This window comes from Galendromus occidentalis, unplaced genomic scaffold, assembly GCF_000255335.2.
Source record: "Galendromus occidentalis unplaced genomic scaffold, Mocc_1.1 scf7180000077194, whole genome shotgun sequence".
NCBI classification, from domain to species: Eukaryota; Metazoa; Arthropoda; class Arachnida; order Mesostigmata; family Phytoseiidae; genus Galendromus; species Galendromus occidentalis.
Genome location: NW_003805182.1, coordinates 106577 through 123695, shown reverse-complemented (window position 1 = coordinate 123695; position 17119 = coordinate 106577). Strand labels below are relative to the sequence as shown.

General features: G+C 50.1%; 1 protein-coding gene across 1 annotated transcript in view; it reads left to right on the top strand.

The window, feature by feature from the left end:
• Positions 1-12712, top strand: part of Epac (Exchange protein directly activated by cAMP) — a 52053-nt gene extending 39341 nt beyond the window's left edge. The window contains exons 13-23 of the mRNA XM_029111025.1: positions 6868-7061; positions 9224-9309; positions 9464-9609; positions 9863-10074; positions 10157-10302; positions 10437-10681; positions 10893-11018; positions 11234-11412; positions 11567-11768; positions 11936-12141; positions 12308-12712. Of these exons, the coding sequence (XP_028966858.1) occupies positions 6868-7061; positions 9224-9309; positions 9464-9609; positions 9863-10074; positions 10157-10302; positions 10437-10681; positions 10893-11018; positions 11234-11412; positions 11567-11768; positions 11936-12141; positions 12308-12380 (1815 nt within the window). The 3' untranslated portion in view covers positions 12381-12712. The remainder of the gene's footprint in view (positions 1-6867; positions 7062-9223; positions 9310-9463; positions 9610-9862; positions 10075-10156; positions 10303-10436; positions 10682-10892; positions 11019-11233; positions 11413-11566; positions 11769-11935; positions 12142-12307) is intronic.
• The last annotated feature ends 4407 nt before the right edge of the window (positions 12713-17119 follow it).

The following is a 17119-nucleotide window of genomic DNA, read 5'->3' as shown; positions in this document are numbered from 1 at the left end:
GGCAGGCAGGCGAGCGAGCAGTCTTTTCAGTCACGGTCACGACAGTCAAGGCCATCGGTCTCGGTCGATCATCATCAAACAATCGGCCCGTCAATCTGTCCCCTATCAGAAACGTGAATAGATGTATCCAGCTAGCCAACCGGAATCTTGGTCGTCGATTCCCTCTAAGCACCATATGTTGAGCTCGTCATTTGTCGAGCTCGGTACCTGGGTCCTGATGAACGCTTCGGATAAATTATCACGGATCGTTGGTCGTTCCGTTATGACATTGTCTGGACAAGAAGCCTTCTAAACGCTCAGGGACTGAATCTTAATTATTGTCCATGGATTAGGCGCTCAATCGAGTAATATCATTCGATGCAAAAATAGGAAAGTTATTTATCCCGGTGGTTGACTCTCCCTCTCCATCAATCCATCCGGCCACCCTTCCATGTTCGGATGGATCAAATCCCGATCCAGGATCATGAGAGAAGCAAGAGAATGATGCGGGACTGGGGTTCCGAATCCGTTCCATTCGCGAAACGAAGCAAACTCTTTTTATTTGGAATCTCGAGTTCATGCTAAGTAGTCAACTAGACTCATCCCTAAGATCCGTCTTGTGATGTGTCGTCAAGTTCCGAGAGACTCAATTCGCACACACACTTGTGCCCAAATGTCGATGAGCAGATCGACCAATTAGACGCCAACGAATCGCTCGAATCTCGAAAATATTGTTGTTCTCGGCGATGTGGCTCTTCCCGCGCCTGCGTTTGACAACGCTCCGTATCTGGAAAAGTTCCTGTGTATCGCCGATACTTTCGAGCCTTGTGCCAAAACTAGGTCCGGCACGGAGATACTGTACGCTTCGTGCTTCGAGACGTCCATGTGGAGCTAGAGTCGATCATACGGCCGTCATCGATCAGGTTCGTGATGAGTTTGTTTAGAGCGAATGGAATTCGAAGTGGACGAGTTTTGGTCACCGACTCCGAGCCGAGACGGCTGAACGGATAAAGACGGCGATTCCCAGAGGGAGAAGCTTAAGACTTCCGATCAAAGGATTGGTCACGCACCGCCAAGTTGGTCGCGGTGCTTTTCAAATCACGCTACCCGCGACTTGCGGGTGGAACAGAATAGCGTAGCGTTATGGCAAGATGGGGTGCAACGGAACAGGCTTTGTTCTAGTGAGAAGAATCAGAGGAAGTGAGTCCGATTCGTTTTTTTCCGTGACTTCCGAAACACCGTTCCAGAAGGGAACGGATCCAGGGATCGATCGAATTCTATCGTCCTGACATCATTGACTTAGGCTCCGACTCCCGTCTATGAACGAGGCGTCGATGATTTTTTCCGTCTCCATTGGAGTGAACATCCAACTCGTTGGACCAAAGCGCTGTCCTAGAAATGTGAGCGCGATAGATAGATCAGATCTGGAGCGAAGTTTCGGCGGCCGGAAAAAATTCCAACTTACACGTCACGGACAGAAGACGAAAGATGATCGGGAAGGAAGCTAGAGTTCCGAATGACGAGAAAAATAATGGAATAGTTTTTGTCGCTCGTTGACCCGTTACGCGAGAGCTGGTCGAACGAGGAAAGTTGCTTCCGAAGACTTGGCGGCCGAGAGACCATGATACAGCGACAGAGAAAATGAGCTTTAGAGGGAAATGTAGAGAAGGGTTTCGACTATAGCTGGGACGGCTTTCTCCTCGCCGTTTTCTGAAGGGTAGGGAGACCCAGTTGTTTGAAATCCATAGAAGCCCCTTGGACTTGATCATTCCCACTCCGCGGTCCATCTTTCCTCGTTCTTGTGGTAATGTCGCTAAAGATGTCTGAGTTCCTATCTGCAATCGTGACAGTCGAAATCTTAATGAGTGTTAACGCGATGCTCAGTCCGGTTGGGGAAGACGGTCCCATTGATCGGATCTCGGGCTTCGGCCATCCGAATGTTTAATTTCATCGGCGACTGTTTTTCATGCGATTCCTCTCGCGAGAAGATATCGTGACCAATGAATTACAGCGGTCGAGAGTTTACATAAGCTGCCATGCCAAAGCATCATGAATGATGAGCCCGATGGCGATGAATTCCAATCCGTTCGTTAATCCGTTCCCATGACTATTCGATCTTGATGTCGAACACAGGCCATTCGGAATTTCCTCCAAGTCTCCCATGGTTCCGCTATGTGCAATGACTTCTCGAGCTCGATTTAATTATATTCTTGATCGAATCGATGCTTAAATGTAAGTGTCCCTAGAGACAGTCTGCTCCCCGATCCATTCGAACCATAAGCTATGGATCTTTGGTTGGCGCATTTTCGAATCCTCGCCGGATGAGCTCCTTCAAACCTCGGCGTTTTTCTCCCGCGAATGTGTCCAAGCCATCGGTGGATCCGCGATATATGGCACCATCGCAACACCTACGAGAACTTGGTCGGACTCGATGAAATTAGGGAAGGAAGGGGAAAGTAGAGGATACTGGTCAGCGTAAGACTCGCTGAGTTCCGAGACTCCACCGCGAACGGGTACAATCGGCGCTGGCCACGGTCGTGTCCCGAAGGGGAGGGAGGTTCGAAATATCGAAGCTTCATATGCTTTCCTTCACACGTACCGAACAGAAAGTCCTTCTGTGATCGAGTCTCGTCACCTAGCCGACTTGAGCGCTTGTCGGCTGTCGATTCGGACCCCGTGGGGACGAGTTTTCGACCTTGATGAAGTTTCAAAGAGCGTCTTTGGTATTAGAGCGAATATCTGCGCTGGCCATTCGATCTTCATTCGTTTTCAGCTCTGTGTGAAGACGTGCTTATCTTTCGAGTCTAGAATCAGACCCTCTGTTCCTTGGCAGTGAACCAGGGCTTTCACAAATGAGAGTCACTGGACTGTTGTCGGAGTCGAACGTGAAGCAAGGCTCGCGCTGAATGGGACACTGTGTGCTGGCCTTTCGGAGCAATAATCATGGAGAAAATGAAACAAAAAGGGATATTGTCCCTGCGTCGACACATATATTTAGCGCAATAATGATGGCTTCAGTGCAATCTTGCCCCCGCTGCAAGCTCTACTCAGAAGGATGAAAGATCCGAATTAGGATTCTATTTCTTGTTCCCGAGCGTCGGTCTGTTCTCGGAAAATTGACGTTCACGCGCACTTCGCGGTTTCGATACGAGAATTTTGAAGTGAATATCACTGACATGAGCCACTTTCGGAATAGCGATACCTGATCGGCGGAAGGTTAGAAATCTTCGAGTGAGTCCTAATCGTCGCGGCTAGGTTCAGCGCTCATCTTCGGAACCACGAGGGACTTCGGTGCTACATTGTCGACAGCGAAAGAGGCGCGTTACGATGTTACGAAGCGACAAAAAAGAACGACCGGGGAAAGTAGGAGAATGGAAGCGATCCAAGAGCGAACAGACGAAAAATGAGAAACAATGGCTCTTCACGAGACAGCTCTGCTCGTGTTCGATGTCACTTCACTCGTCAGTCAAAGCATGTAAACATGATCACGGGTTGATACAGCTCGCCTCAGAAAGGCACACGCGCCGATGAAAGTTTGGAAAATGTTCGAGAGAGGAGCGCGGGAAAAGAAGAAAGAACATCTCCTCAACGGAACTGGCGGTCAAAATGCTCAAGCGACAATATTAGGACGAGGAGAATAGAAGAACGCCGAAAAGAGCCGATTTCCAGAGAATTCGCCGTCTTCATGTGTTGCGGTTTTCTCCTCCGGCATGGGGTTTCGGTCCACCTGTCACTCGCTCATTGTGAACAGCTTATGGCGATTTGTGTTGAAACAGTCAGCGTTGCGCTCCGCTTCAATCAGAAGCACTTTTACAAACACCATAAACAAGTTCCTGCTGGACAAACGGTTCAACGAAAGCTCGGCGTTTTCCAATAGAGAGTCAGTCGATTGAAGTCTCGCATTGCAGTGCCGCTGAAACGGACCCGATAGGCGGATTGAATTGGTTCTGTCGCTTACGCCGGCACCCACTCGGGGTTTTTATTCCCCCGGGCTACGGAGCGGTCTGGATCGCAGACGGCGGTCTTAGATTGGGAATTCGATTGTAGATGTTTCGATTTGCGACAGCTTCGAACGGTCGGGCTTTGCGCCGACGGATATTCTGAAAGAATTAGCCCTCTTCAGCGAGACGCTGTTTGCCCATCAAGTGTTATCTGAGTCTGCCATAATGTAGCACATAATGAAACCATGAGGTAAAGAGCTGAAACCCGGCTTAGGAGCTCCGGAGTGATTACAAGCTTACGAAAGTGGGGGTCACACGGCCGTATTCGGCTCCGCGATCCGAAGATTGGGTGAAATTCACTCATCGTATAGACTCAAATGGTGCACCTACATGAGAAAAAAATTGATGTTTCACCCGAAGGAATCTTAAGCCAGTGCGGGAATTCATTTATATACCTTGAAGATATGCACCCAAGGCTAAACGCTCTTCACATTCGTTATCGGCACAGTCACGAGAGAAAAAATTCCTCATCGGCACGGGTGTCGGAGCCTCTCAGTGAGGCGTCCGACGTTCGTGCAATAAGTGTGGGTCTTACCGCGACGGCGACGATGATCACTCACACTAGTGTCGAAAAGTATCGATGTCTTCCGGTCGACGTCGAATTTCCGCGGCGAAGCCGCTGAGTCGACTAGGGATTCCGATCAACAGGTCCAAGTTGCGTTCGGAAGATTAGCAGAGCAAGGTTCTACGCTTCATTCCCAGCAACAGTCCTTCGGGGGTCACACGCGACCGCTCTCAGAAGAAGGACATCCGAGCTGAATCCCCACGAAATCTAACGGATGACGATTGTGAATAACGAATGCCTTACCACGCGGAGGGGACTGCAGGTCTGGGATACCGAATTAATTACGCAGCGCCGCGCCGTTGCGAGGCGCTTGATCCGCGGCCTAGCGGGCTGACTGAGCCCGGATAGCGCGGGCGCATTTCTTTATGCAAATCCGGGGGCGATTTTTTTCGATATCGCACCTCTCTGTCATAATTTTGTCTTCACCTCAATTTTCTTTGAATTGTAATTCGTCTACCGACCGTCTCATTGAAAGGCGGATGGGCTCACCGCTTGAATAGATGAGCTTCAAGCACCTTCCCCTCCTCGCTTGTCTTGGCTGGGCAGCGGCCTCCCATAAACCGGATGGAATCGTGGGAGATGAAACTTCCTTTCGCCCACTTAGCCATCCGGCCGGCCTGCGGATGAACGCTGGGATTTCGCTTTGATTCTCTGATCTGAAACAACGGACTCCCTCAGTTAAGCCCGTTGCGACCACAACGAGTGAAAAATAATGCTTAAGCGTCTCCGGAAAAAGGAACGTCGGATAGTCAAGCAGAGGAAAGATGAAGTGTTTCGAACTTGATTCAAATCCAGGCCGGAAGCGAATGCGCTCTGCTCGACCCGATGGGCCGTCGAAACTGCCCCGGATCAGGGCGCGTTTCGAGCTCGGAAATCATCATGGGAAAGACTTGTTGGTTGAACTGAGCGTGACAATGGAAGAGTCAGAATCATGGTGCTTGAGTCTCAGATTCCAGGGTGCTCTTTCGCTCCTAGCTCGTGTTCATTCAACAGACGAAAAGCGTAAGAAGTGGGCATCAGGCCCTCTGAAAGGTCCTCGGGGAGCTCATTCCAAACTGTATATAGTTATAATCTGCAAGTCAGAAGAATGGGGCATTCACATGGCTTTGTCTCGGAAATAATGCCCCCTTTCGATATCGTTCTCCTCGCTCGATCACCCATCTTCTGCTAGGGCATTTTGTCTTGAAGTTCACTCTGCCCTGTGTTCAGTGTGAGAGGAGCTTATTCTTAATCATGGTTCGGTGATTCCCGCGCTTCCGCGTTTTCGCTGCGACGGTTAGCTTCTGCCGAAGTTTTCGGCAGTAATCTTTATCCAGGGATCCCAATCAATCATGGAAGCAGAATCAATTTTTGACTCGAAATTCTTCCCGGATCCATCCATCAGGATTCAAGTTCATCAAATCCAAGGTCATCACGTCTATCGCTACCGAATATCTCATCCGTGCGCCAAGTGATGAATTATTCGTCTCGTTCTCACGGAGCGATCTCCGTGTCAGAGACCCTACTCGCTGAAGATGCCAAGCTCGAGTTTCGGAATGGCCCTGACTACAATTCTTGAACCATTCTCGAGACGGGATTCACAAGCACAGATAAATCCTGACAATCCTAATTTGTCGAAAGAAGTCCCTCATCGGTATGACCCGCGGGAAACTTTGGATCTCTACCCCGATCGCTCCCGGACACCGATCTCATCTCGGTGTCTTCTCCGATTAATGATCCGTTTCCTCCATCACCCACCGCAAGAACCTTGAATACCGTTCTGTGACCGTGATCAGAGCGAGGGCTTTTGCCCACAGTGCTGCCTTCGATTGTCGGTTGCGTTCCGCGGTCTTTTCTCGCAGATCCGGAGACCGAAACCCGATCTGTTTATCCTTATCGAAGTACTTTTTTTCTGGCGGGTCGTTAGTATTTCTGATCCTGGTTGAATTTCACCGGATGCATCACCACCCCATCATTCTGTCACCGGCCGATCGGCGAATGCGGAAGTGTTTCCAATTGCAAATCCTGCCAGAAAAGCGCCTCTATTAGCCTCATCACTTTTCGGCGCTCATACGATCCGAACTGCTGTGGTTACATCCAGTAAGACTGATACAGAAAGATCGATAAATCGTCGCATTATACACAAGGAGAAATCCCGCGGCCTTCATAAAGAGGAATGCACATCGTAACTGAATGCTTATCGGAGAGCAGCGAGGCGATTTTGTTCAAGTTCGGATGGAATTCTGTGCAAAGTCAAGGGTGTAATAGATCGATAGTATGTGGTTCCGCTTCACAGCTCGCGAGATTATACGCGATCTCATGAATCTCATTTCATCCCCGCAGGACGTCGAGGCGAATACGGTTCGGCTGAAAGAACACGGCCAGGATGTCTTGGTGTTGCAGAAGAACGCGCAAGACGTCAGCAGTGGCGTCAACGGCTCCCAAAATCAAGCCGTGGCCAACATCCAACAAACTGCACCCAACGGTCAGCAAATGGTTGCCATATCCAACATTCCCTACAATGCCTCCCATTACAAGTAAGTCACGTTCATTCTCGAACGTACACGTAAATATTATACAGGAGCCCTTCAATGATTGATTGGAGATCGAATCAAATAATTCATGCCGCTCTGATTTCATAGTAATTCTGTCTTTCCGTATCAGACTCTCAAGAGGCTTTCCCCTCGTTACTGAGCGTTTGTTTCTAGCTCCGGCCAAATCAAAGAAAAATAATTCTTGGAAGCGGTGCAGATCACGCAGTCCGACGTAGGATTATGAATCGGATTGCTTCTTTGTGAATTCACATTGTCGATCTCTCATAGTCGCCGAAATACTCCCCTGAATCGAATCCTCCGATTGATGTCGAGATATTGGCTCGAGGTTGACGTCTCGATCGGTTGTTCTGATTGTTTATAAACTAAGTACCTCTATGTGGCATGATCCTACAGGCATGGGTATGTAAACTGTGACATCTAGGGTCTCTTACTTTGGGATATATTGGTTGCTCGTGTAGTTCTACTACATTCTCACAACGACTTTATCCTCTGAGAGAGTTATGGTGTGATTTCTGCCGCTCGATTCCACGAACTCTCGTTCTCGAGAAATCTCGAGCGTGTCGGTATGGAATATTGCCGATACCAGCCTGCACTGGCCGCAGTTTTTGCATCCGCCGACTATGCTCGGCCGTAAGGACCAGCAGCGGTAGAACTCGTGATCAGAAACGGCCTCTTTACGAGTGATGAGGTGTTGATTTCTGACGATGGTTCGCAAGTGCTCCCTCAGCCCGACGATGCAGTCAGCGATGAATCATTTAGACGAGCACTCAACGGGTGAAGTGACCGCCCTACGGAACCATCGATCCCACAGTGCAGAGGACAGTCGTCAGAATGATGTCAATCTAGATGAGCTCTGAGACCGTGAGGACACCCGTGTAGAGTCTCAAGTGACTAGTGACAGGTCCGGACGCCCTACGACTGACTGAGGGGGGACGGCACGTCCCGGCCTCTTTTTCCGGTGCCTGCAACGAAAGGAGTTTTCGCGTACCGATGCCAACTTCCCCGACTTCTCTGAGTCCTGGGACTCCCCCGACTTAGGAAGAAATTCGCTCGGGGGGTCCTGCCAAACACTTGCGGCTGACAGCAGGGAGAGATGCGGAGAAGAGCCGCTCAATATAGAGTGGCAGTGAACAGCTGGTCGTAATTTCTCGGCGGAATTCCTCTGCAGATTCCACGGTGAATCTTATCGATGTGCGAGGTCTCTGGAATTGGTGTCGCCGCAGAGAATCCTTCGTTCGACTCCCGCTTTCTTGCTCGGAGGCAGTGTTTGTGCTCGGTGGATCTTTCCGGTGTCTTTCTACTTTTTTGTGAGAAAACAAAACAAACATTTCTCATTGCGTCGATGCCGCAACGGTCAACAACTCCTGTCGAACGGAACATGCTCGTCGTGCTTGTTAAACGGAAGGGAGCTTTCCGGCGTCGACGACCACGGCGACCCTATACAAAAAGGTACCCGACCGTCACTGAAGGGCACAATGGGCTTCATTTCTAGACTGAACAGAATCAACAGCTGGGAGAAATGCGGAGGGAAAAACTTCCGAGAAGGAGAGAGTTCGCGTCGATGCCTTATTGAATCCGGGTTTCTTCTCAACCGCTCCGAGCCTCGGTTTCCGGCTCTTTGACGGGAATTTCACAGAAGAAAAGTGCGATTAGTTCCACCGGCACGTCAGCTGATCCGGCCGGATTGGGGCAAGGAGAAACGAGCAGAACGAGCGCGTTTCTCGAAAACCGTCTCCTTCGTCTACTCCTCTTGTCTGACCCACTGTCGATGCCGTGTTCGGTCGAAGTTGACCGCGTGATATCGATCCGAGCGAACATGTTGAATTCCTGTCGAGAATAATGGCTGCTGTTGTTCCCTGTTGGAGGAGCCGCGCGGATGTCGGCACGACCGTGGCTTGAGTATTGTGCTGAACAACGGCTTCCGGAGCGTCCTGAGGGGGCCAGCCTTGTCCCCATCTGAGCTTTGCGATCGATTCTGCCGGAGTTCCCCGAAACTCTTATCAGAAACCCCCAGCGATGATAATCTCACAGCTAGGCAATGTCAGGAAGACTCCCGATCATAATACCCTCGACTCCTGCCGTTCCTAACGGAGTCTCTCCCAGGCCACCCCGACTGCATTAAAGAATCGAGCCCCTCTTCTCAGGTACACGGTTATGGCGGGTACGCCACAGAAAATGCTGGAACATCTCCTCGAAACTCGCATCGGAGAAAGAAATGATGAAATGCAAAGTAAGTTCCGGGACGAACCTGGACCTGATCAGACAGAATTCCGCAAGTGAATTTAACTGCGTCGATCCGTATTCCGCAAGGGGTCGGGAGGGGCCCCGTGAATTTATCCGCTTGAATCCGCGCTCGGAGTTAATTGATGATGATTCTGCTTCAGTCTCCTCGAGTGGCACAGCGGCTGCAAGCGCGGCGGATTCTTTCCTGGAAGACTTCCTGCTCACTCACGTGATCTTCATGCCGTCACATGATCTCTGTCCGGAACTCATGCGTCACTACAGACTGGACGCCGTCAACCAACGACAGGTTTGTATGCTCGGCTTCTTGGATACGTAGACCTGAATCCGATAACCGAGCTCCCCGGTGAATATCTAATTCCGGAGACGGCCTGAGGTCATCTCTCCTCGGGGAAGGGGCCGGGCCGAGGTTTCCCACGAGACTTCGAGTCTTCGATCCTCCAAATCTGACCTGACCCGACGAGATCAGGATCCTTGACTCTTGGGGTAGATCATCCTGTGAGTCGTCTAGAGACAGTAACGTATAATTCTCTAAATGACAGGAGCGTGAGTTCATACTGGCCTCGAAGCGTCGCGTGGTGCAATTCACCGCACAATGGGCGGCGATCGTGCGCGAGCCATTCTATCAGGATCCAGTCATCCAGTGCTTTTTGGAAGAGCTTCTAAGTGCTATCGAAGAAGACCGACAGAAATACCTCGGTGCCCTCCAGGATCAGCTTTCGATCGTGCAGAGACTTTTCGAGATTGTTGACAAGTGAGTTTGCCGCGAGATGAGCATGCATTGAAACTCATGCCTTGTGGTGAGTTGCCGCAATGATTGATCTGTCTCTTCGCAGGTATCGCTCGGATCCTAGTATGACGAGTGGTCAGAAATGGAAGGTGGACACGAATGGTCAGATCCGCCATCTTTCATCTGGAAGCACCCAAACAGACGAGAATTCGCAAGAGCACATCATAAGAGCCATCAGAGATACCGACGAAAGTGAGTTTCACTCAGCTTGACTCAATAATCATGTCCGGAAGAAGTCCTGTTCCCTCATTCCCTCGCTCATAATGGGAGCGGAAAGAACACGGATTTCATCGTCTCGAGTTTGAACTCCTCTCTCCCATCCACAGTAATTTTCCGCGTCTACTGTGCGGATCACACGTACGTCACTTTGAAAACGGCCGTTAAAGCGACAGCGAACTCGATTAAAAAGCTGGCAGCGGAAAAAATAGCCTTGAAAGATGAGGTTATTCTCGTCGAAGTGAAAAGTAACGGAGAAAAGCTGCCTTTTAATGAGTCTGAAGTCTCTGTGCCCACCGGCCTAAGTATCAATGGGAGAATATTCATTTCTCCCATTGACCACATCGATGCACTCGTGAGTATTGACAACGCTTGAGGAGCGGAGAACTTGGAACGACCTTATCATTGGGAGCGATATTTTCCCGCGGTCCTTCGGGGATGCGAAGTCCTGAGTCAAAAGAGAGTTTGGAGTCAAGACGAGATGGGCTCATAAGTCGCCCTGGTGATACCATCGGTGGATTTCTCGAGTTCTTCTTCAGCTCGATAACGCTTGTGTTCGATTCTAGACACCCCTGCAAGAACAAGACGGGCCTAATGAAGGTACAGCGAATATCTTAGAGGCCTTGAGTTCCCAAGATATCGCGTACCACATGACCGTCTACGAGTGGCAACTCTTCACCACAGTCCACGAGGTAAGTTATTCTTCCCTACGCGTACCCGATCACGAGCGTTTCAACTTCGCTCTTTTCTTCGTTCGCCTAGAGCCGGACGAACTGGATCCTGCGGTCTCACGCGCTTCCCGCTCACGATCCGGTTTCGCATTTGATCCTGTCCATCCTGAAGTCAGTAAATTCCGAAGCTCCGAAGTGGTAGCTTGCAAATAACCTTATTCCTCATTCCATTGCAGTATGAATTGATTTATCAAGTGTTCGGTCGTAACCAGTTTCGGCGAATCATGTCCAATTTGGACGTCTTCCAGAGGAGATTCAATCAAGTTCAATTCTGGGTGGTAACCGAGATGTGTCTTGCCAACTCTTTGTCACGAAGGGTGACCTTACTTCGGAAATTCATCAAAATCGCCCAGCAGTGAGTTTGAATTTCCGCACCTGCGGATTTGACAACATGCCATTAGAGAATCGATCCGATCGTTGCTTCGTCAACCTTTTTCGGTAACCGATCGCCCAAGTCGGCCGCTCAGCCCGCTACTTCTTTGTCTGAATACGTTCCCTTCATTCGACAGTTGCCGTGAGTACCAGAACCTGAATGCACTATTTGCCATTGTAATGGGGCTTGGAAACGCCGCCGTATCAAGACTCGGCCAGACGTGGGAGCGACTGCCGTCTAAGCTGAGACGCAGTTTCGAAGAACTTGAGAACCTTATCGAGCCTTCACGGAATCACAAGCGATACCGTAATGCCGTAGCGAAGCTGCAGCCACCACTGGTACGTGTGGAGACTAATCCCTCATCACAAACATTCACCTTCTCGTTCTCCACTTTTGTATGCGTCTAATCGAGGACTAAATTCATGGACGACCTATTAGAGTGTGAGAAGAATGTTTCCGTCCTCGCGGAAGTGCAATCCTCGAATAAGGAATCTTTCCTTTGCAGATCCCTTTCATACCACTGTTACTGAAAGACATGACGTTCTGCCACGTCGGAAACAAGAGCTATATTGACGGATTGGTGAATTTCGAGAAAATGCACATGATTGGACAGACGCTTCGACATCTCAGGCATTCTCGAAGTCAGCGCCTTGCGATGGAACCTCCACAGGGGAGTTCGAAATCTCATCACAATGTCGCCGACTATATTCGGTAGGTCATCGGATCTGGCTCGGAGCTTTTCTTTGTTCTCACCGACCGAGAGTTTCTCCTGATCGCGTTCTGTGCTCATCTCGAAACATGGGCCCATACGATTACTCCATCGGTGGTGCATCGTGCTCGGAATCGGGAATAACTTATTGATACTTTTCTTCCACAGAAACCTGAAAGTGATCGATAATCAGCGAACCCTGACCAAGCTCTCTCACCAGTTAGAACCGCGAAGGTCGTGAGACGGCCGTTCGCACAATGAACACTTGGCAGACCCATGAGCGGCGCGCTCACAAACGTAGAGACTGTATCAATTGCATTCCATATAGCAACGCGTCGTAGGACATTTCTCTCGCACTCACACTTTCTCTCTGCACATGTTGTCAAGTGCAAAAAATCGGTCCATGCAACGAGTTGATTGATGAATCAGTCCGTGATGGATGGATTCATCGATCGGCTCTTTCCTCACCTCAGAGAAGGAACTCATTCTTGATTCGTCGTCCTCCCCATCCGACTCTCCCAAGCATCGATCTCGGATGCGTTGGAGAACGTCTCATCGACTCGGTCTCCGAAGAAATGCAAGGAAAAACACTTGGGAGTCGAGCAGATGCGAAAGCATGGTCCGTGTGATTGCAGTCACGGACGGACGAGCTGATGCACTCACGAGCACATAGTGATTTTCGGAGAACATCACGAACGAGAGTAAATCTTGAAAGTCGTCCTGCCTGAAATCCTTAAAATACATATGACCGATGACGTCGAACTGTGAAAACACCAAACGTCTTCCCGCGTGTACTCGCTGAAAGTGTGAACGCGGGAAGACGCCAAATGATCTCATGGGCCTCTAGGCCCCCGCATGATATTCAGCCCGTCGTTTCGGTGCCCTTGGTTGTTGAGGTCAACGCCGAGGAAACCGTTCGCCGACAATTTGCGTGAAATCGTGATTGCTGTTCTCGTTTCGCTTCAAGCCCTCCGTTGTCCGTGCAGCCCTTGCGTCCAACGTCAGTTTCATCTCCATCATCTTCACATTTTGATCATTCGCATCGAGCATTTCTCCTACCAATGATTGCAGACATATGATGCTTTTGTAAAATGTAGACATTTTCATATTCTTGCTCGCTTTGCTTAGAATACTTTGCACACGTTTGACGCGCGGCGGTAGAGTCGACTCGGCTCCTCACTCATCGTAGCATGAAGTTTGATCGTTTTATCGCGGCACCAGCAACTCGTAGATAGGCAGAAATATCGACGTCTGCGACTTCCGAGCTGCTACCACAGTGTTACGGACTCATTGAGCTCGGCCCTGGATATCTGTGGTTGGAGGGCCGCAGCGTGGAAAATCATATGGATCGGAGAACATTGGAGGCTCTTCGAATGAGGAGGCCGATTCCCAACGCATATTTAAAAAGCTCCGATAGGTGTGACTGCTCGAGAGTCGTACGAACGCAGGCCCACAATGTGAACTATGTGCAATATTTAAAGGCTCCGACTGAACTTATCCGTCGACAGAGTTGAGTGTTAACGTCATTCATATTTTAGATTTCTTAATTATGAAGGGGAACTTTGTCGAATACCGTTGACCAAAGAGCTTCGCGGGAACGAGTCCTTTCCGGACGTCGCATATCTGCTGAGCTTAGAGATATTCCCACCACATACTCAAGACAAGCCGCGTATTCATCACGCAGTGTGCAATTGGAACGAGAGAAAAACTCATTGTTCAAAAATATTTGGTAAAACGTCTTAAAGATACAATAAAGGGAAAAGTGTATGGAAATGTCGAAAATTCTTTCAGAATTCGCGATGGGCTCGGGCCTCTCGGACTCCCGTGGAAGCGATGCCTTTGCGCCGATAAGCCGAGGGCTTCTCTTCCTTGAGAGCGTTCTGTGATTTCAATACTGAGCCGACGACACAATGAACGAAACACAGAACTCTCATTTCTTCATCATCAGAGGGATCTCCCCACGGAAGGGCACCCCATGAAATTGTCCGACTACCCAGGCGAGTCTCGTATGTACGTGAACGCCCCTCACCGACAGCCAGGGCTGGATCGGATATATCGGATCGCTAGCGGAGTCTGCATTCGCTGCGGAGAAGATGTGGTCTGCAGAAAGTTGGCAGACCGCAGAAACACTCGATCCGATCGAGCACCGTACCGCGGGCTAGGTTATCTTCGAATCTTGACTTCAGCATAAGACTTCGCTGATGCGTGGTGGCGATGAGACTGGCAAGAACGCTCCTGATTACCGAGACTGCAACGGACAATTCAGACAATTCGTTCCCACTATCCATCCGATTCCCCTATTCTTTAGGCGCCCCGTGACAGCCCACACATGTTTTCCGAAGTGAATGTGAACGATACATTCTCTGCGGAAGCCAATCCTACCCTAGCGCATGATATTGCTGATTCGCTCGCCCCAGAAGACGAGAATCGCATTTGAGACGATCAGCAAGAATCTGTCCGAGGCGAGGTTGCGACTGATTCTGCAGGTCGCGAATAATATCATTGATGGAAAGTTGACGTGAACAAACATCGATACGAGCAGGAAGCAATCATAGAGCCCACTGAGGAGAGCCTTTGCCGAATCGAACATCTGGCAACGAAGCTCGAAATGGAATCTTCTCGGGAATACTGTTCGGGAATCGGTGATACACGCCAGGGAAGAGAAGATGCAGGACGACATTATTCCACAGTTCCGGAAAGCGGAGAGGAAGCAGAAATGTGTCTGGAAATTCCCAATGTAGAGAAAGGGTCGACCAGATGACTTTTGTCTCGTGAGAGCGGGGCTAGAACGTATGAGCTCAATTGCGAGACACCGAGTAGAACTTCCAGGGACGTGACATTCAGACCTGTGCGCCACGCCGAGTATTGCAAGTGTTCGCTGCGTTGATGAGGCCGGGGAAGTCGAAAGAGTACCGGAGGATCCCATTCAGTCCTTGGCGATACATGTAGTTTTGCCCATGAGGTGTGGATTAAACAAAAGTGAGTCACTTCCAAAATGGGCCGCACGACTCTGTCGATTCAACGCCATCTAGGCCTTCAGGGAACAACGACCATTGTCAATGACTCTATCCGAAGGAGGTCAGCATATACCTCGCAGCCGGCTCGATTCTGAGCAGACCTTGCGGATGCGCTGCTCGATAGTTGATGCTGCTCAACACGGTTATCTTCCTATACGTCGATCGAAGGCGAATTGACCAGGAATTAATTTCCAATTCGAAAGCGGAAAACTCTCCCAGGGGACGAGTTTCTTCGGGTAACCTAACCTGGAGTCCACCCCAGAGTCTATCGACCCGGCTGATTGTCGTCACAGCGAATTCGAATCCCTTTATTGTGCGCACTTATAGTCTGATTATGAGTGAGACATGAAGAACAACGGCGTTTTTCTTGTATTCGCATGAAGGCGACAATTTTCGCGGCATTTTCGAGCGGATTTCAACTCCACGAAACTTCAAGACTCTGGTTGCGGGAGCCGTAGCTCACTTACATGGGATGGCAGACCCATGAGGATTCCCTTGCGAATCGGCCTACTGAATATCTAGTTTCGGAATTTCGATTCGCCCGGGCGCGGGCGGAAGTCCTGGACACGGAGCCGCATGGATGGAAACACTGAGGGATGGATACCGATAGCGCCTCAGCAGACAGTCTGCAACTGGTATGGCGGACGGCTCTAAGCGCGCCAGAGTTCGTCTTCCGAGTGGGAGGAATGGGGCGAGTCCAAGGATGACTTGGACCCAGATGAAATAATCAATGGCCTGATACATACATCCATTCCGAAATGGCATCATGGATTTTTAGCATTGATTGGATCCCGGCAAATACTGAGCGGGCTTGCGCATGAAATGGAGACGGTGGAGCCAAAGGGGATGGATGGTCGACGTCGGGATCCGTCTCCGAGGAAGACCTCGCGACGGAGCATTGAGGTCGATGCCCAGACAGAAAATCCGACCAAGACGGCCAGCTCATAATCTTAAGCAAGGCGAACACTTGGGGAGCGGGTAATTCTTTGTCTTCGACCGATTTAGGCTCCAATTAAAACTTTCTGTTGATTATGGGAAATATGTCCCCGGGGTCCGACCCAAAAGCTGAATGTCGGGAAAAGCGTTCGAATGTGCTCGGCATTGCTGGAGGGGGAAGGGCGGTTTCTTCCGCCAGAGACCCCGAACTGAGAGTGTGTGGAAGAGAAAGAAGCCGTACGCTCACGAGCCGCGCAAACTTGCCAGAGAAATACTTTTCTCCCACACTATCTGTTTCGACGCACAAGTCAAGAGACAGGACAAAATAGTTGTTCTATGGTGCTCCATGGGATCCAATCCAAGCGGGAATCCATCGGCCTCATGCAGTCCCATTGATCCCGCATTCGATCCGCCTCGGGGAGGACTATATTGCAATCGGGATGAAGGTCCTCGAACACAATTTGATAAGAATCAGCGTGTGAGAATATTGGGGAAAACACCCGTTTCTTCAGAGAGAGAGGCGAGGTCCGCAGGAAACGAAGGAAGCAGAGATATGTGCCTTATACTGATCGGAGGAGACATGAACGCCCACCTCGCTCAGTGGACAGGTGAACAGAATGTCAGGGGGGATCACATGATGGACGTCGTGGAGCAAAACCAGCTCCATGTCATGAACATGAAAGAGATATGCGAGGGAAGCCACACCAGGGGCTAAGCAGTGCTAGATTACTTACTGCGCAATGACAGAGCTCGGGGGTACATCCGGAGCATGAGGATCGATGAGGATAGGATCAGGAGCAAAGAACTCTCCGATCATAACATGATAGACATGAAAATTGAGCTCCCGGGGGCAGTCACCTCGGAGAAGAGGAAGGAGTTCGTGGTCAAAACCAACAAAAGCAAAATCGCTGGGGTCAATGGACAAGTCTCAAGAGGTCGACAAGAGAGAGGTGAAAGAGTTGAATACAGAGACCTTCTACAGGTCAATGAGGACCGCACAAGAACAACCTCGGAGGAGGTTCTAGAT